Source organism: Parasteatoda tepidariorum, chromosome 9 (genome assembly GCF_982258835.1).
Source record: "Parasteatoda tepidariorum strain Cologne lab strain chromosome 9, Ptep-v5.0, whole genome shotgun sequence".
In the NCBI taxonomy this organism is placed as follows: Eukaryota; Metazoa; Arthropoda; class Arachnida; order Araneae; family Theridiidae; genus Parasteatoda; species Parasteatoda tepidariorum.
Genome location: NC_141763.1, coordinates 94,523,333 through 94,544,099, shown reverse-complemented (window position 1 = coordinate 94,544,099; position 20,767 = coordinate 94,523,333). Strand labels below are relative to the sequence as shown.

General features: G+C 32.2%; 1 protein-coding gene across 1 annotated transcript in view; it reads left to right on the top strand.

The window, feature by feature from the left end:
- Window positions 1-20,767, top strand: part of LOC107442137 (uncharacterized) — a 136,748-nt gene that overhangs the window by 112,977 nt on the left and 3,004 nt on the right. The window contains exons 6-11 of the mRNA XM_043047815.3: window positions 2,471-2,767; window positions 5,994-6,212; window positions 8,632-8,802; window positions 12,127-12,374; window positions 15,918-16,184; window positions 18,812-18,943. Of these exons, the coding sequence (XP_042903749.2) occupies window positions 2,471-2,767; window positions 5,994-6,212; window positions 8,632-8,802; window positions 12,127-12,374; window positions 15,918-16,184; window positions 18,812-18,943 (1,334 nt within the window). The remainder of the gene's footprint in view (window positions 1-2,470; window positions 2,768-5,993; window positions 6,213-8,631; window positions 8,803-12,126; window positions 12,375-15,917; window positions 16,185-18,811; window positions 18,944-20,767) is intronic.

The following is a 20,767-nucleotide window of genomic DNA, read 5'->3' as shown; positions in this document are numbered from 1 at the left end:
GTATTAAATTGGCGAGTTTATTTTTTGGATATGGGACCAGAAAGATCCCATAAATACCTCTTGAGTTAAGAATAAAAGAGAATTTCATCATTTGAAAGATATTTTTGTTTTTATTGTTTTAATTAAGAATGAGAAATTCTAATCTACAATTCAAACCGGATCGTTTTCAATACTAATTCAGGTGAATATCACAAATAAAGAGGGTCCAAACTGATTGACTCGGTCCCAAAGGTTACAGTTGAACCAAGAAAAAAAAAATGTATGTGAGTATTTTCAGCTACCATGTTACGGTAGAATGTAAAGAAAAAAAAATTAGACAACAACTATTTTGCCAATGGATAACCTGTGATCGCCTTTCGGCAATCACAATTTTTATAAGTCTTTTAGGGTAATGAATAATATATTTATATTTGGCGTATGTTTGTTTTGAAAAATAAAATTATTTTAGAACATGTTTATTTACTTTTTGTTTCAAACAGTGTTCCAGAAAGTTGCGAGAACTTTTTTTCGAAAAGAAATATAGCTCACTATGTCGTATAAATAAATTACAAGAGTTTTTCTTATACATCGATACCTGAAGAATAATTTCCTTCTTATGAGAAATACTTTTTTTCATAAAATATAAATTATTAAAAGCAATTAAGAATTTACATTTTGAACACATAGCACTTGATATTTATCACTTTTTGTTCATAAATACAATAGCAAATCACAATAATTAATATAATTTGTGCAATGACATTGCACAAATGAATCTTGTGCAATATTAGCGTGAATGGATGTAATTGCATTGAATTTAGGGTTTAATGGCTCAAGGTGCAAAAAAGGATTTGTTGTCCCAAATAAATGGTTTTAAAACAAATCAGAATGTTACAAATTAATCTTACTAAACAGTATGGCATTGATTAAATGATATATAACGAAGCATTCAAAAGGAACAAAATCAGATAAAATTGATTAACGATAGCTCAGTTATATATTGTTTAAAATACCTATAGCTTGTTGACATACAATTTGTAAATCATGATTGCTAAATGACAAATGTTGTTAATTGATTGTTCATTCATTATTTAGATTAAAAATACCTTCAATATTGTTGCAAAACAATGTATATGTTTTAAACCAAAATCATGTTTCGCTTTTGAAAATAGAAGGGAATTGCGGAAAACTGTAAAATAGTAATTAAACGGAGAAAAAACTGCTTAGGGTTAAGCATTACTTAAGTTAAGTATTAAGCACTGCCCGCACTAAGGATTTCAAATTATTAGCCAAATATCAAAAGTATTCGCCAATTTTCGAAAGTATTCGCCATATGTAAATCTTAACAATTTTTTATATATATTTTTCTTTCCAGTGGAAAAAATAATTCGCCAATACTTTAGCCGAAACACAATTTTATTCGCCAAATTTAGGATTTTAGATTTTATAGTATTTGGCAAGGTCACGAATGCTTAACGCGGGCCCTGTATAAAGGAAATAAAAAAAAAAACTGTGTTGTTCTATCTAGTTTGAATTCAAAGATTTAGGGATAATTATTATTTTTTTAAAACTATTTTTATGAAACAATTTATAAATGAACTTGTTTGCTTTATGTTCTATCTAGTTTGTATTAAAAAGCAGTGGGATTATTTTTTCGAAGAAAAAATAACGATTTATAAATGTACCTGTTTGTTGTATTATAAATAGTTATTTTTAGAATATTTTATTTGTACAGTAAATAATTTCTTACATTAGCGCAAAATAATTTTTCTTTCGTATTTTTCAAACCTGCGTTTCGTGAAGAAAAAAAAATCCTTATAATTTTACAAATAAATGAAAAAACCGCCAAAGCTTCTTATTGACGAGTAAATCTGTTTTTATTTCTATTCGTTCATTTATTATTTTTTTTTTTTACTAATTTTTACGAAGCTACTGAATAATTCATAAAATCACCTATTTTATGAGTATAACAGTTTTACTAGTATTAATTCACTGAAAAGTTTTCCTCTGTAAATAAAGTTTTCTTTATACTTTTCAACACTGTTATTCATTTAACAATTTCAATAAAAATTTTACACGTTAATAAAGCAATCCACAAAGCCGTTCATTACAAATTAAATTCCATCTCTTTTTATTTACAAAAATTATACAAGTTAATCAAATATTCCATGAAGCAATTCTTTACAAATTAAATTCTTTCTTTTTAATTTACAAAAATCATACAAGTAAATTAAATATTCCATGAAGCTATCCTTTACAAATTGAATTCCATCTTTTTAATTTACAAAAATTACACAAGTTAATTAAGCATTCCATGAAGCAATTCTTTACAAATTAAATTCCATCTTATTATTAAGACGAAATTAAGACGAGATAATTTTTTCATAAACTGCGGCATTTGCAAATATAAACCAAAAAAAAAAAAAAAAAAGATGAGTTTTTCATTGAAGTCTTCATTCTTTATTATCAAAATAATGCATTCTTTGTTTAGGTGACAAAATAATTGGCGTGACCGTCTCGTTCGGCGCTATGGTCTACGAGGACGCTTTGACCATACTCTCTTACGCATCTCCGTACGACGTGAAACTGGAACTGGAGAAATGCCCCTCTACTTCTAATCTGGTGAACCCACCTCATCTTCCATCTTCTTCACCCAAAAGACTGGGTGCATCGACCAGCTTCAGGACAGGTGACCAAAGGAGGCTATTCCATCCTCTTTACAGGAGTCAGTCCATCGATGACCTCACACAAATTGGAAAAGACCTTTTCTTGAATGGAAATTCACCAAGTACGTTCTTCTCGATTTTTGTTTCTGTTTTCTTGGATTCGAAAACAAAGGGAGAACTTGGGGAAATAAAATAATAAGCTCCCTTTTTAAAATATTTGAGAAGAATTTTAAAAAACATTTTTTATAAAAAAAAAAGAAGAAAATACCATAACTACCTAACCTCCTGCCCACACATACACCTAACCACCGTAGGTAATAAATTGCTTCTGCGTATATATATATATATATATATATATATATATATATATATATATATATATATATATATATATATATATATATATATATATATATATATATATATATATATATATTTGAAAACAAAGTAACTGTTTCAAAATACCTCCCTTGAAAAAAATTGGCTTATCACAACATCGGCAGTTCTTATCTTGAAATTGTTAATTTTTATTTGGCTTTGCTAGCTAGTCAACGGCTGTTCACTTTCGACCATTTTTCCCCAAGTGATCATTCCGCTGCAGTAAATGCACCTTCGAATCTTTATTTTTCTCTTCTGAAATCTGGCTTGGCTATTTTTTATTTTATTTTATAACCGTCGTTGAATAGCCGACCCAATTTCATGGGTTTACGACTACTTATGTTCAACTCCGTAGCCTTGTAATTTTGAACCAATCCAGAAGACAAGGAAACTCCTGGATCAGTACCCCCAGACGTATTGATTTGCTGTGGGAACATGGAGGACTTTGAGACTCGACAGATTTAACGTGCATCAGTCACCATTTACTACACGGGGAGTCTTCGGCCGGCGAGGATCGAACCCACGACCTCTTGGATATGGGCCCAGCGCCCTACCGACCAGGCTATCCCGGCCTTTGCTTTGGCTATTGCTGTGTTGTGTGATTCGTAAATGAAAATTGGAAAGCTTAGATCACAACATAGCATTTATTTTAAATAACGCAAAGAATAAGAACGCTATTACAAATAGTGTCAATTAATTTAGTGTCAACAAATTAATTTAGTGTCTCAAAAAAAGAAGAAAAGAAATCAAAACGTAATTTTTCAGCTATATTAAGTATAGAACAGTCTCACTTTCACCCATAAGAACTTCATTTAATGCTAATAATCCTTGTTCAGTGAATACTTATGCAATTCTGGATTTAAGGATTCTCGACACCCCCTCACCCTGGTCTGTCTTCAAGGGAATAGCCAGTTGTAGTGGACGCTACAAGATCTCTTCCCCACACCTCAAAACCACACAGTAACCAAACCCACACAGATTTCTTACATATTTGGCGAGAACGAAGTTCTTCCTGATGAAGTACTATATCTCCCTCGTTTATCTTAAGTAGTTTTCTTGTGTTTCTAACTTCATGATACCCAGATAGCAAAATAAGGTTTATTTTCACTCAGCAAAAACCTTTTAATGTAAACCTGAAAAGGTTTTTAATGCGGTTTACGTGTAAACCTTTTAATCTTGAAACAAGATCTGTGACAATCTGCTCTATTCTAGGCACATTACCCTAATCCAAAACTTTGGAAAACAACCTTCTATATAAAAACCTTAAATCGAGGTTGTCTAAGCGTGAAAAAATCCTTGAACAAAGCTAGTCTTAAGGTAAAATAATCTTAAATCTAGATAATTGTAAGGTATCTTTTCGCAACGTCTTGTATACTCAGCTAAAATCCACCTTGTCATGACATTTTAATGGACAATGCAGTTTGATTCTATCGCTAGTGTGACGTCAACTAAAACGCCATTTTGGACCTAAGTGACCATTTTACCTAAATGACAATACTTTTTAAAAAAGCTTTAAAAAATAATTTTTAATCCTTTTAGGATGAAAGGTTTGAATAAGCAATATTTTTGCTTTATTGAAAAAAGGTTTTTAGTACAAACATTTTCGGGACAATAAAAACAAAATCTCGACACAAGGTTGCCCTAAGGTTAAACGCTTTCTGGGTGGCTTTTTAAGTCTAATAAATATTTTTTAAACATATCTCTCAAAATGCAGTAGAGACTTGTGCCATCTTAAAGTTGGTCGGAAACGAAGCTAATTTCTGACCTACGAAGAAATGTTTTTGTGTCAACACTTCAATTTGGTCATCAATTTCGTATATTGTGACTATTAATCGCCGCTTCAATTCAATTGTGTACTAATTTTCTTACTACAGTAGGGAACCGATTATCCGGAACGATCGGGACCATCGCTATTCCGGATAACTGATTTTTCCGGTTTTCTGAATCGCTACAAAAAGCACTTTTTTTTATTGTTAAACCCAACTAAAAAAAAAATATTAGGAAATAATCTTAAAAAGAAGAAAAAACGATGAAGTAATACAGTAATGATTATTTCTAAAATGATGGTATGGTAAACATCTTTCAAAAAAGAAAGAAAAATCCTAAAATCTTATGAGGAAAAAAATTTTTTTTTAAAAAATAGCGGGAAAATTTATCGAATTTCGTTCCGGTTTTTTGGTTTTCTGATTTCCGGATAACGGGTTCTGTACTGTACAAATATGATTGTCCTACGGTTTTGCACAAAAATTTTTTCTCGGTTCTAACCATACCCTCCCACCATCAAAGATGGTAATATGAAATTGCATATTGTTTTTGACACATCTTCACAGAATTTGGGAAATCCTCTTCTAAATGATGCTCTCGAACAAAGACCTAATTTATTACCAGATATAAATGGCAACTTTATTACCATCGAGGCTGTATCTGATGGCTGTTTCAACTGAAAGAAGTCAGGCTTTTTTTCAGTTGATACCGTTATGTTCATAATTATACCACTTAACGTGATATGAACTCGCCAACATCGATGGATGGTCCAAATTAAATAGCTCTCAAAAATTCGTTGAACTAAATAATATTATCCCGGCCAATAAATAAATAAAAAAATATTAATCAGCTAGTAGCATTTGTTAATCGAATTTTACAACAGATAATTAATGTGGCGTAACTACCACTATAAATCTTAAATACCAATTCACTAATATATAAGACATATTAACTCTACCCAATCTGGAGGTACCTTTTGATATATGAAGGTTGACAGAGTCATATAATTGATCCCTATACTGTCAATGATTTATTATTTGATTCGCATTCGGTAGTGATTTATTGAATACTAATTTCTATTATATATGTAGACGGTGTATTTAAATTCCGGTCTGATTTTCGATACCAAACGTTTAAAGTTTTTATTTGCAGTTTGATCATTTATCTGTGTTTATTTATAGTTTGATTTATTTATCTGTATTTTAGGAATTCAAAAAGATTCCTGCACGACCCCCAAACGATCTCAAAGTATAGAAACTGGCCACACACCTATGAAAAATCGAATCAGTGTTGCTAAGGTAGCTGATGATTCGGTAAATAAGTCTGCTACAAATAGTAAAGGTAGTCGAAATTCTAGTACTTCCAGTTGTGACTCCAAAGGAAAAACTGTATCTGTAACTCCACTTCGTGAGAGCACAGCTCCCGGTAAGAAATTTCATTTGTAAAATACAGGGTGTTCAAAAAATACTGCTTTGAAAATATCAATTAAAAGTAACTTTCACAATAGCGTACTTGTTGAAAAATCATGATCTTAAAGTAGTATACCTACTTACTTAAAAATCTAATTAAAATCTCCATAGAATAATTTTCACATAATTGATTATGTAGTACCATATCAAAAGTACTGGAAACAGAAGTTTAATACAAACTCTTATCTATGGTCAATTAGTTCAAAAAAATGTGTATTTATGATTTAAAAAAAAATCTTCATATTTTGAGTTAACACGTAAGATGTACTAAATAATTAAAAGGAATCATTAAGCAGGTGAATATATTAAAGTATAATTGAAATAAATTGAAATTAACTCTAAAATTAGTACACCAACTTATTGAAAAATTGAATTACAACTTCCATAGAAGGATTCTGAAATAATTGTTGATGTTGAACCAAAAAGTACTAGAAACATATTTAAATATAAATACTTATCGACAGTCAATTAATTAAAAAAAGGAGCATTTATGATTTTAAAAAAAAATCATATTTTGAGTTAAACACTCAAGATGTAGTAAGTAAGATAAGGGCTAATCATTTAGTAGGTGAATAAATTGAACTATAATTGAGATAAATTGAAAGTAACTCGAAAAGTAGTACACCAACTTATTGAAAATTAAATTGCAACTTCCATAAGAGGATTCTCAAATAATTATTCATGTAGTACCAAAAAGTACTAGAAACATTTCAATATAAGTTCATATCCACATGTCAATTAGTTCAAAAATCAAGCATTTCTGATAAAGATCTTCATATTTTGAGTTAAACACTTAAGATAATACTTACTTAATAATTAGTGGGAATCATTAAGAGGGTGAATGAATCGAAAACGAAAAATATGGGGTTTGCAAGAAAGTAATTTTGGGATTTTAGTGTGAAATAAAACTCAGTTTTTACTATAGAAAAATGAACTTTAATCAATCAAGCTTCTTCCATTTCTGTTCAATTATCTTTCGCCATCTTTTTCGTAATTTCATGATCCTGTACCCATAGAACTTCTGGTCCTTATCAGCAAAAAACTCAACTGAGTGTGAATTGAGATCATCGTTATTATTGAAATTTTTACCAATTAAAAAGTTTTGTAAACTTTGAAATACTTCGAAATAATCCGATGGTGCAAGGTCGGGACTATATAGAGAATCGCAAAGGAATCTCACACATCTTTGGTAACACGTACAAAATCATTTGAGCTTGGTCGGGTTGAGCTATTCCTCGATTTAGCCCCGACTTTGAGCCATCGGAGTACTATTTATTTCAAAGTTTACAAAGCTTTTTAACTGGTAAAAATTTCAGAAATAACTGTCATCTCAATTCACACTTGGTTAATTTTTTTTTGCTATTAAGGACTTTTATAAGTCAGGATCATGAAGTTACTAAAAAGATGCCAAAAAAATCATTGAACAGAATTGGAAGATATTAGACTGATTAAAGTTCATTTTTTAAGGAAAAAGTTAAGTTTTATTTTACACTAAAAAAACCGAAATTACTTTTTTGCCGATTCAATACTTCCGATGAATGCTAAAATACATAATTTTGTGTACATGATTTTAAGGGGTGGAGGTAATTGGGTGAATAGTTCGCGAGAAATATCAATTTAAAAAGTCTAATACAGGTGTAAAACCAAAAAAAAGAAGAAAAAAAACTTATTAATTGCGTACTGTAATATAGTAAAGAAAATAAACACTATTGCTAAGTGTATTCAACTATAATTTTGTAGCTGTAACTTACCGCATATTTAGTGGGAGTAAGAGAAAATAACCGTAAGCTTTTTTTTTTTAGAGTTTCAAATTTTTTATTCTTTTTCTGACTTTTACATTTTATGTCACCGTGTTACATATCTGCAACAAATACAAAAAGCATATGCTTTTTACCACGAACGAATTTCGAAAGACGATTTCGGCAACTATTACTATTACTATTTCGACGCATATTGTTTAACTGTTTTTATTGTACATGGCGATAAGAGGTAATTTTTCGAATTGAAGTTCAATTTGTTGCTAACAAAGATGCACTCGTTTGTTTCAGAGATATGAATAAAAAATTTTTGAATTTTAATGACTGAATCGAATTTAATTGAAATTTTTGAATCTTTATGTTATTTTTTAGTTACAGAAATGAAATTATCAATATTTCGTTATTTTGCGTAATGCTGTAAAAATGCAACAATCCATTTTTTTTCCAATTAATTTTTAATTTTATAGAGTAAATTTTTTATAATTATTTTTCAAGTGTTTAAAATGTATTAGCAATTCTAATGCATTGGCTTTTTTTTTTAAATAAGAGGTGTTGATATATAAAAGGATTAAATATTAAATTATTTTATTCATTTAGTAGCTAATATATCATTTTCAGCATCCACCATAGAAGAAACACCATGCATCAAAAAAGAGGTGAAAAGCTCCAGATTCCGAGTAGAACAAATTAATGTCCAAACTGAAGCTCCTATCTCTCAAACGAAAATAACTCATCCCGTTAAGCCTATTAGAGATTCAACGGAAGTACAAGACAACACAGATAACAACAGTACGTTCATTTAAATTAAATAAAGAGGAAAACCTATGTGATTCTTTTTTTAAAAAAAAGGTTTTCTAAGTAAATGTTTGAATGTAGGTGGGGATAAAAAGAGCACGGGAAAAAAGAGTCAGAAAAAATCTAGAAAAAATTACCGGAAAAGAAATCTCTTCATTAATTACAATGGAAGCAGTGGTGGCTCAACCTATAGATAGATCGTTCTCGTTCCAATGAGGTGAGCCGGGTTCGAATCCTAGCGATGGCTGGTCGATTTGAATTCCACGCCCGGCTAGCACCGACCTCAGCACTGCCGTAAAATATCCCCAGTGCTAGACGGATCATGGATAAGAGTCGCCTTGTCACCAGGCTAAGCGTGGGAGGTTTTCGCAGTCTTCCTCTCCATGTAACGCAAATGCGGGTTAGTTCCATCAAAAAGTCCTCCACGAAAGCAAATTTCTCCCAATACTTGATGCTGAAGTTCTCTTGTCTTCTGGATTGGGTTCAAAATGACAAGGCTGCGGAGTTGATCATTAGTAGTAAAGCCAAAAAAATTGGGTCGACTGTTCTACGGTTATAAAATGGGAACAGCGGTGGCTCAGGGTGTAGAGCGTCTAAGTTCTAAGTTCGAATCCCAGCGGTAATCCTAAGTTCCTAAGTTCGAAGTTTAATCCTAAGTTAAATCCTAAGTTCGATTCCCAGCTGTAACTGATACGAATTCTGCCCCCAGCTTGCACTGACCAAGTGCTGATGTAAAATTTCTTCAGTGGTAGACGGATCATGGATTAGAATCCCCTTGCGGTCCAGAAACTCGCTTGTCTTCTGGATTGGGCTTAAAATTAAAAGGCTATGGAGTTGAACTCCGATAGTCATTAACTTAGAATTGGGTAGGCAGTTCAATGCTGGTTATAAATTAAAATTAATCACACTGGGGAAGAAATTTCTGTAGTACTGCCTAATTCGCGCGTGCTGATTTTAAATCCGAAATTTGTTTTGCTCCTAAAGCTGCAGAATTTTTATTTCAAAATAATATTTTCAGCCTTTTTTTTTTGCCGAAATGTATAAGTGTAAAAACATTATAACAGAGGGTTGCTTAGTTGTTGAGATAAACTTCTAAGGGAGTTAAGGCACATCATCAGAACTGAAACTGCATAGAAAATCATGCTCGAAATTGTAGTGATACTCGGCAGGGACGCTTACCTATTATGACTTGTTCAGAAGCACCCGAAGAAACAATTCATAATAGGGGAAGCGCCCCTAGCTGCTTATGGCGATGTTTCAGGGCATGGGTCTGCTATATTAATCCTGATGATCTGCCCTAACTCCCCTAGAAGCTCGTCGCAACATTTATGTGACTCCCTGCCATGTATAACGTTTCTAAACTTGTATATTTATGGAGGCTCGGCCATTTATGAAGAGGCTCTGAAGATAGCCCTGTAAAAATTGCCACCTTCAAGAACCCTCAGGGGTCCCGCTCTAGAGGTAGACCACTTACTCGATGGCTCAACGACACCGAAAACGACCTCAAAGTCCTAAAACTTAAGAAATGGAGGGGAGTTGCCATGGACAGAGGGAGCTGGAGAAGGCGTGCTGTTGAGGCAGCCAAGGCCTGCAAAGGGCTGTTGCGCTCCTGAAGAAGAAGAAGAAACTTGTACATTTCAGCAAAAAAATGTCGTTAAAAAAATTTGGAGAGAGTAAATGATTGCAGGTTAGAAATCAGCGATGCTAAGTAACGAAGAATTGCTAAAAGTTATGTATAGAAAAAAAGTTTTGTTTCCCAGTATTATTATATAAATATAATGATCAATTCAATTCGTAGAACCCGAATTTAATGTAATTGAATAGTTCTCTGAACGTAATTAGATATTTCTGTAAAAAGTAATTAATAAATTAACCGGAAAAGAATCTTCACCACTTCACTCTATTTAACAAATTGATCAGTACTCTTCAAAAATGGTTCTAAATTTTACTAATTACACTTATTGTAATCACTTTTATAATTATTTTTTAATTATCAAAAAATTTGAACTATGAGACACAATTTTTAATTTGGTAAACTATTTATAATATTGCTATTATACATTATATAAATGTATTTACTATTAAAAACATATTATAAACATAACACGTAGTAAAAGTTGCGTTCTATCAACTGCAAATTAAACTTTGTGTCTAAATAAATTTAAAAAAAATATCTTAACATGATCGAATACTTATTTAATTACATTAAATTAGTGTTAAAAGGCCCAAATCGAATCGGAGGTAAAATTTATATATTATATAAATGAGGTGTTCTTTATTCCGCTGCTTTTGTTTGGGTCCGATTTTTTTCCGGTGCTCTTTTTTTCCATGATTCATGTGTGAATTGCTTAGTTAATAAAAATATTTGTAATAATTTTTTACATTATTCTACTAGTTTCTAATTAAATTCTACATAATAAATATATACATATATTAAACTTAAAATGCTTCGTAAAAAAGTCATATAAAAAAAACCTACATAGCTATTTTACATAATGCTAAGCGCTTGTAGTTAAATTTAAAATCATAAAAAATTATGCTTAATAAATAAAAAACATTTTGTATTTGTTTTTACATTATTATAATTGTATTTCAAAATAAATTCAAATACACCAGAAAAATTATATATAATAAATATATTATAAATATTTATTTTACAATTTTCTATATGTTTCAAACTAAAATATTTAATAAAATTTATGCACATTAATAAATAAAAACATATCTATTACTTGATTAAAGAAATCCTTCGCTTCAAAAATATACAAATTTAAAATAACAGTCGACGTATTTTTTGCTCTCAAAAATTTATGCCCATTTTCAAGACTTGTCACACGTGATTGAGGAGAAACAAAAATGAGTTCTTACCTTTATTTTTCCATTTTCCGTTTGCAACTTTTCATTTCATATTTCAAAGCTCTTTTCACATAATTTTCAAATCACATAATTTTGTATTTCATAAAAATATATACATGATAAATAAATTATATACATTTATTTTTACATGTTCTAGGTTCTTCTACGTAAATTTAAATTAAAATATTTACTAAATATTTTTGCAATATTAATAAATAAAAATCCTATATATACACATACATTAGTTCAAAGTTATAGTTTCATTATCTGTCTCAAACATAGGAAATTTTAGTCTGAAATATTAAAGTTATAGTTGTATCTCTATAAAACGCAAAGAATCATATTTTTTTAAGTAAAATATTCAAATTATATAATCTCTTATACAAAGTGTATAATACTGTGTAAACTGAAATGAAACAATGTATTTAACATTATGTAATTCCTGATAATTTTTTTTACCAGATGTAGGTGAGGTTGCATTTACAAAGGAAGCTAACACAATTTCGAAACAAGTGGAGGACACCGTTATGCCTCAGTCTACTGCAGAAAAAGTGACGGAACCGGAAGGCGACGCCCATAAGCCAACAGCCCCACCTCGAAAAATGTGCACCCCTAAAAGGAAAGCCCCTGCACCCCCACCTGTCGTCTCCACTAAAACAGAAACTTCCGCTGTGGTACACAGGGCGGATGATCAACCCCCGGATATAACGGTAAAATAAACATTTCACGCTCATTGCTAAATATAGATAAAATGATCAAAAAGTTATATGCATCGTCATAGAACCGTTTTACAGGGCAAAATTAGGACATATCCCGTGGCTAGTTGCAGCTTTTTTAACAAGATAAACTTTTAAAAACAGGTGGACACTTTTTCAAAAATTGAAAATTTTAAACAATTAAAAAAACTTTTGATAATGTAAAGCAAATCTTTTAAAGCTTTTTCCACACTGTCAGAATTCTCATTCTAAAATTAAGGTAAAATAACCGTCAGCAATCTGTCCTGTGAATACAAAACTATACGATTTTTTTCACCATTTACAACTAGCATTATTTTAAGATTTTAAAACCGTCTAAAAGAAATTTAACTAGGCGTTGGAGGTACGTTGTGGTTAAGTTGTGTTTTATCAAAACCGTTTAATGTGATTTAATTAGTTTATATGTTTCTTTCTAAGAGATGGGAAATACTAGACTTTTTTGTGTTACGCGGTTTTATGGTGCTGCCATCTATGCGTGAATGAGATTATCGTATTCTAATAGTCAAAGGCCAAAAATTAGAAAATACAGGACACTGGAAACAATTCAAGAGTGAAAAGGAATGGGGTATTTGTCGTGTCAACGATGGGACGAGCCCCCGTTCTATCGGCCATGAGATTGGAAGATAAGCCTTCTCGGCTATAAAAAGAGCTAAGAGGGCCTAGTTCAGGGGTGGCGAACCTTTACACCCCAACGTGCCATTTTATCTAAAAAATTGCTTAATGAGGTCATAGACGTGCCGTCAAATAATTTTGAATTCATGATTATTAGGAAAATAATAATACTAAATACTATCAACTCAAAACTCTTTATTTACATTGAAAAAAAAATACATTTTGCAATGTCTCAGTTATACAAGTAATTCAACTTAAAGTAACATCAATGTGACTTCTGTTGTTGCAGATCAGATGACCAATAACTTATATTAGGTTCTAAGATGTTAGTTTAAGCAAGACTGTTGATTTTTTTTGCTAGTTATTTATTGTTAGCTTGTTTTTTACGGTTATTAATTGTTTTTTAGTATTAATTTTTAATTTTTTTATTAATAATTGTTTAATATTTTGTTTGTTTTTTGTGAATTTTAATTTAATTGTTACATATGCTTCATAGCGTAATAACATTTGTGTAATAACAATTAATAGTGTAACAACAATTGTGATCTGTGGAGTGCCCAAAATATTGTGTCGCGTGTCATAAATGGCACGCGTGCCATTGGTTCGTCATCCCTGGCCTAGTTGATCTTATGAAATTGCGGTTGTTCAATCAGTTAGGTGAAAGCAGTTCATAAACGGTTTTTCTCACAGTTAACTATTTGAATACCACCTTATTAATGACTATTTGACTGTTTTGTTTGAATAGGGTACAATAGTAATTAAATAAATTGTTATTTAGCCGTTTTATCCGAGAAATTTCTAACAGTGAATATTACAGTGTTCATTTCTTAAATGTAGAAACATTTTAGGAAACAAGCTTGAAATGAAATAATTTTTAGAGCATAATGAAGTATTTATTATAAATCTATATTTTTTAAAAACATAATTAAAAAAGCTGCTCATAAATTGAAGGCAAGAAAAGTGGCGACTGGTAGACTGTTTTTTATCGCCATTTGTTATATTTAGTCGACCAATGGCTGGTGGTGACTGTTAATTTTGCTCTGTTCGACCTGTAACTTTTTTTTCAATTTGTCTACCCAACCGAAACTTTCATTCAGATTTAAAATTTTGAAAATGTATCCTTTCTACCTACATCTATTTTTTTAGGATAAAAATATATTTCACTTATTTTTAGATGAGGAAAAAAATCACTCTATTTTGAAATTTATTTAAAATTTCCATTCTATTGTTTTTTTATTACTCTTTTTGTCCTTTTTTCTCAAACTCCCATTATTAACCTTTGACCGAAATGGGACACCGGTGTATCTTACATATATTTTTTAATGACACTCTAGTTATAAGAAAAAACTTCTTTTGGTATTTTTTAATTATAAAAAATATGTTAGATTATCGGAATTATATTTGTACTAAAATGTAAAATCAAAAAAATAAAAAAATTTCTTGAAAAAAAAGAGTTTTTTTTTTTTTTTTGTTCATATTCAAAATTTTTTTGAATAATTAATTTTGTAAATTAAAGAAATTTCAAAGATGAATAGCTTTTTCTCTTTGATCTAAATAACTGCAAATTTGAAAAGTTATTGTTTGGAAGTGAACCGTGTTTGAAAGATTGCACTTTTAACGTAGAAAACGATATCAGTGTTTCATGCTGTATTTCATAACCATAAAATGCACAATATAATATTTTTTACTTATTTGAACCTAAATTAATACAAAACAGTGAAAAAAGTATGAAAAATATGTATAATAAAAATTTTGCATCAAAGGGTCAGCATTAAAATGGGTGTTATTTTTGTTTGCGATTTGTTTCTTTTGTTATTGCTGCCGTATGCAACTGGTCAATACTAACAAGTCAATTTTAAGGGAGAGAGATGCGCTTCCTCTTGTTTTCCAGTGGCGCCATCTATGGCCAAGAACAGATTTCTGCTACACACATACATCACTGCCCGTTTTACAGAGAGGACACATTCACACACCATCCACAGATCGTAATTTTGACCTGAACCGGAGCACGATCTATCTCCAATCCAGCACCCCCAGAGATATGATTTGTTATGGGAACATGGAAGACTTTGTCATCCTGACAGATTCAGCGTGCACCAGTCACCATTTTGTACACGGGGTGTCTTTGGTCAGAGAGGATCGAACTCGCGACCTCTCAGACATAGGCCTAACGCCCTACCAACCAAGTTATCTCGACCCGTTTCGTTAGTTAAATAACGGTTAAATAAATATGCAGCAAAACTAAAGATAAATATTTATCAGCCTACCGCAATTCATAGAACTTTAGTTTCCGACCTAAGTTCGGATTATGGTGTTGCCTGGTTACTCGGTAAGACACTGTTGGTATTTTGCACAGAAAGTGATTGGCATACGGATTAGTGTGTAGACCAGTTAAAAAAACTCAGTGAGGGCTTCTATTTTTTCAAAAAACTTTTTCTACCGTCTGTTTATTTGCTAAATATAGACTTTTCGAATAATCAGTAATATTTATATAAATATATAATCATCCAATTTTTGGATATAATCGTGTGAGCTGGCATCGAGATGATATCTTTTCGTTAATTTGTTTATTGTTATTTGTTAATTTGCCTTACAAAAAAAATTTTTTTTTTTAATTTTTAAAAAAAAAAAAATATTATTTCTTAATTTTTTAAAAAAAATATTTTTTCATTTTACCATTTACTCATTCTTTGGTTTTGTTTTGGATTTTTATTTTATTATATGGGTTCTATATACCAGCAAATAATGGGCAATTCAAAATTATTTTATTTAATTCTTTCTGGTACCTAGCTATATTTCCCATAATGAAGGAGGAAAATCAAAATGTTCTCTCCTATTGTATATGTTTATACATTTTAAAAATGTATGTATTCTTTTGATTTTCAGACTGATTCGCATCCGGAACAGCCTGTTTTTGGAATGGAAACGGAATCGAAACCGGAATTCGCATCTGAATTGAGAGTTCCTGATGTAGATTTGGAATCTTCGGATAATTCTTCGATTGTGAGTGCTTCAAGGATTGAAGAACCATCCAGCCCTGAGAAGAGGAAAGCATCGTCTCTCGGAGATCTCACCAAATTAGATCACGAAGCCAACAAGAAAACATCCATATCGTCGGCCATTTTAGAAAGAGCTGTATCCCTTGACTTACAGGTATATTTCATTTGATTGAAGCACTACATTTATACAATGCAATACTGTAATACCAGTGTGATTATTAACAATATAGTACTCCATCAATCGAGGATTTGCAAAACGTATTTAGTTTGTTGTTTTTATCGTCGACCATTAAGGCAGAGGAGGTGCGATTGTTCATGTTTTCAAGTGGCGCCATCTATGGGGATCTTCTGCCACATCCGTTTTATAAGGCGGACCCATTCACTCACCCACAGATCGTAATTTTGACCTGTACCAGAGAACGATCAATCTCCAATTCAATACACTCAGCGGTATAATTTGTGATGGGAACATGAAAGACTTTGTGACTCGACAAGTTTAGCGTGCATCAGTCATCATTTACTACACGGGGAGCCATTGACCAGCAGGATTCGAACTCCTATTCTCACGAAAGTGAGTCCAACCAGGCTATCCCTATCCACGAATTTAGTTTATTTTAAAACCATCGTTGAACAGTCGACTAAATTTTGGGTTTACGACTACTAATGTTCAACTCCGTAGCCTTGTAATTTTGAACCAATCCAGAAGACAAGGAAATTCCTGGATCAGGTACCCCCAGAAGTACGATTTGTTAGGTGAGCATGGAAGAATTTGTGACTTTAGCGTGCATCAGTTTCCATTTACTACACGGGGAGTCTTCTGCCGGCGGGGATTGAACCCACGACCCCTTGGACATGAGCCCCCTGCCCTACCAACCGGGGTATCCCGGCCTTGCCCACGCATTGAGTTTAAATTTGCATTTCCAAAATTATTGATTTAATCTACAATATTTTAGATTTAAAAACTCATGGGTTAATTAAGAGGAAATAGTGCCAAATGCTATTCGAAGCAGTTAGAGGATTTAACAAATTAAACATTATATGGAGGGCTGACCAAATGTAAGCAATAAAAAGCATCCTAATACCGGAAGAAATTTATAAAAATTCAGGTTTATCCTTTTGCTTATGATACGTTTGCGAGGCGATGTGTGAACAGACTTAATGTTCTAGGATGTTTTATTACTGTAATTTTTTTTAAAAATTTACCCTTAATTTTACCGTTCATAAGAGTTTTCTGTAATTTTTAAATTCTCACAGATTGTGAGCCTAAAAAAAATTTCAGAAAATGAATATCACAACATAAATAAAGCTTGCCATGTTTTGAGTGTTATCCCTTATTGGCTACATTGGTTTAAAATACTTTTTTTGTATAGCATCATAGCATGCTGGTGGAGTCTTCCGAACTCATTTGTTTCAGTGAAATTTGAATTGAAATAACGCGTTATATCGTAATAACTACAGCTATAACAATATTGGATGTCATGTCTTTTCCAACTTAGGCGTAAAAATCAATCGAAAGTGGTAACCCGGAAATCTTACGACGAATTTTAACCCCTAGCGCCATCTCTGCTTCGCTTTGCACGATCAACCATCCATATAGAGCCGTGATGGCTCAGGAGATAGAGCGTTCGCCTTCCAATGAGGCGAACCGGGTTCGAATCCCAGTCGATACGAATTCCGCATCCGGCTTCCATCTACCACAGTTCTGACGTGAAATATTCTCAATGGTTGACGGATCATGGGTTAGAGTCCCCTTGCCGTCAGGCTAACCGTGGGAGTTTCTCGTGGTCTTCCTCTCCATGCAAAGCAAATGTGGGTTAGTTCCATCAAAAAGTCCTCCACGAAGGCAAATTTCTCCCAATACTTGATCCAGGAGTTCCCTTGTCTTCTGGATTGGGTTCAAAATTACAAGGCTACCGAGTTGAACATTAGTAGTCGTAAACCCAAAAATTGGGTCGGCTGTTGAACAATGGTTATAAAATAATAACTAATACTATACCTGAACCATGTATTGGAAGAACGGCTTTAAGTTTGAATTATCGAATAATGGAATTTTTATTAGCATTATTAATTAAACACTGAATCCTGCAGATTACAATGATTCCTGCAAGTAATGTCATGCCTGAACCATGAATTAGAAGACCATCCTTAAGTTTGAACTATCTAATAACGCGATTTTTATAAGTACTATTATTAATTAAACTAAAAAAGTGTGGGATCAAAAATCCAATTACTTCGATTTTTTTGCATTTACTATTTTAAAATTAGCATTTATATTCGTAAAAAATGATATGATCAGACGACATAAAAAAATAAGAACTACAAACCGAGTCACGATAGCTCAGTGGTTAAGGCACTCATCTATAAAGAACTGGGGATCGATCCCCAGTGGCTGCTTGAAGCCCACCCAGCTATAGATCGATGAGTACCAGCTTGTCTGGGAAGTAAAGGTGGTCTGTGCGCAGTTATTACCACAACCATGCCGTTGGTCATCAAATCGGGGAGCCTTAACCTCCATGATCCTCCTTTTGACTGCGAACGATATAATAAATTTTAGTATGAATTTGAAATTAAATAATTTAAACGAAAGTACGATTTTAAACTAAATTTAGAATATATACTTGTTAGAGTATCAAACTAAAAGGAATTTTCGGCAGTCATTTTGGTTTACATTTATTTTTATTTCAAAACAGAGTAAATAAAAGGAATATATTGACCGTTTATTTGTAAACTCATTGGTTACAAGAATCAGCTATTGCATCTAATTTCCAATTGTATTTACAGCAAAGTCTACCTGGTGAAAATCTTGGAAAGCAAAAGAAAGTGTTAAAAGCGCCAACATTCGAAGATTTTGGCGAAGACCGTGAGAGTGACTCGAATGATACAGCAGAAATAGTCGGTCTCAAAAGATGGGATGTAAGTAAAAAATCTTTATCTCAATTCTAGAGTGGTTCGTAATGACCACTCTTAATAAATATTTTTATATCCTTTTAAACAATATAAAGAAAAATATATACATTATGTAAGAAAAAACGCTGTCAAAATGTGGTGAATTATTATCGAGGGAAGAGTTAGTAAAAACCATGAAAATTAATGATTTTTGAATGAAACTGAAAGGGAGCGAAAGACGAATTGATAGAAAAGCCTTATAGTTTCTTCTGAGAATGAAACTTGTTTTGATGTTTTGAATACTGCCATCCTGAATATTGGTTCGTAGGATTTATAGACGTTTTTTAATTCCTTAAATATCAGTCACAAGAGTGGGGAAAGAACAAAAGAGCTCAAAATAAATAAATAAATATGCGAAGCTCTTTATCACAATAAGAAAACATTTAAATTATTGAATACTTTTTAAATGTTTTTTTTTTCGATGTGTACATGGACAGTCTAAAAAAAGGTCTACATAAAAATCATGATTAAAAGGGTTAAATAATAATAGTAAGACAATAAAATGATGTAGAAGTTTAAAAAAAATACATGATTAACATCACATTTTTTTTTTATTATTACTCTCTAGAGAGTTTGTAAGAATATCTTACCTGAAATATTAGCTTTAACCTCCTAATGTGCAATTGTTCAGTTAATATCTGAGAAGCTCATTTCTGTACAAAATACAATCACTACAATTTTTTCGAAAGAGTCACTGTGGCTCAGGGGCTAGAGAGTTCGCTTCCCAGTGAGGTCAGCCAGGTTCGAGTCCCAGCCCTGTATGGTAGATACGAATTTTGACACCGTCTCGTATCAACCACAGTGCTAACGTAAAATATCCATAGTGGTAGACGAATTATGGGTCAGAATCCTTTTGTCGTTAGGCTTACCATGGAGGTTTTCGTGGTTTTCCACCCCATGTAACACAAATGCGGCTTAATTCCATCAAAATGTCCTTCTCTAAGGCTAGTTGGTCTCAATGCTTGGTCCAGGAGTTCCCTAATCTTCTGAGTTGTGTTAATTACAAGGCTGCGGAGTTGAACATTGATAGTTGTAAACTATGAATCGGTTCGGCTGTTCAACGTCGGTAATTTAAAAAAAAATCGAAAAAAAAAATCACGATTTTTTCCAAATTTGGTTTAAAACATTTCATTTCATGCTTGTGTTTCTAAAATGAAATAATGAGCTACTGTTAACTTTTTTATTATACAAACAAGCTTTTGAAAGAGCAAAAATTGTTGAGATAAAAAGAATATGTAAAAGAATCTTACTTGCTATTTTAATATGTATGTATAATTTGAAAAAAAAAACGTTTTTAATTATACTGCAACTATTTTAAGCTAAAGAGAAATAATAAAAATAGCATTATGACTGATACACTACTGCATATATTTTTTTAAAATTTTATCCAGCGTAATTTCTAATGTTGTTGTTGTTGTAGTTCATTTACGTCGCACTAGAGCTGCACAATAGGCTATTGGCGACGGTCTGGGAAACATCCCTGAGGATGATCCGAAGACATGCCATCACAATTTTGATCCTCTGCAGAGGGGATGGCACCCCCGCTTCGGTAGCCCGACGACCTGCACGCGAAGTCGAGCACTTTACGGTAGAACAGTTTAACGAGGACCAATACCGCACACCGTACGCAGACTGATCCAAGTGGTCACCCACCCGCACACTGACCGCAGCCAATGATGCTTGACTTCGGTGATCTGCTGGAAACCGCGTCTTAACGATCAGTCCACTGCGGGACTAATTTCTAATGAATGTCTTGATTTCACTAATTCTAGGATTGATGATTATTCCTAA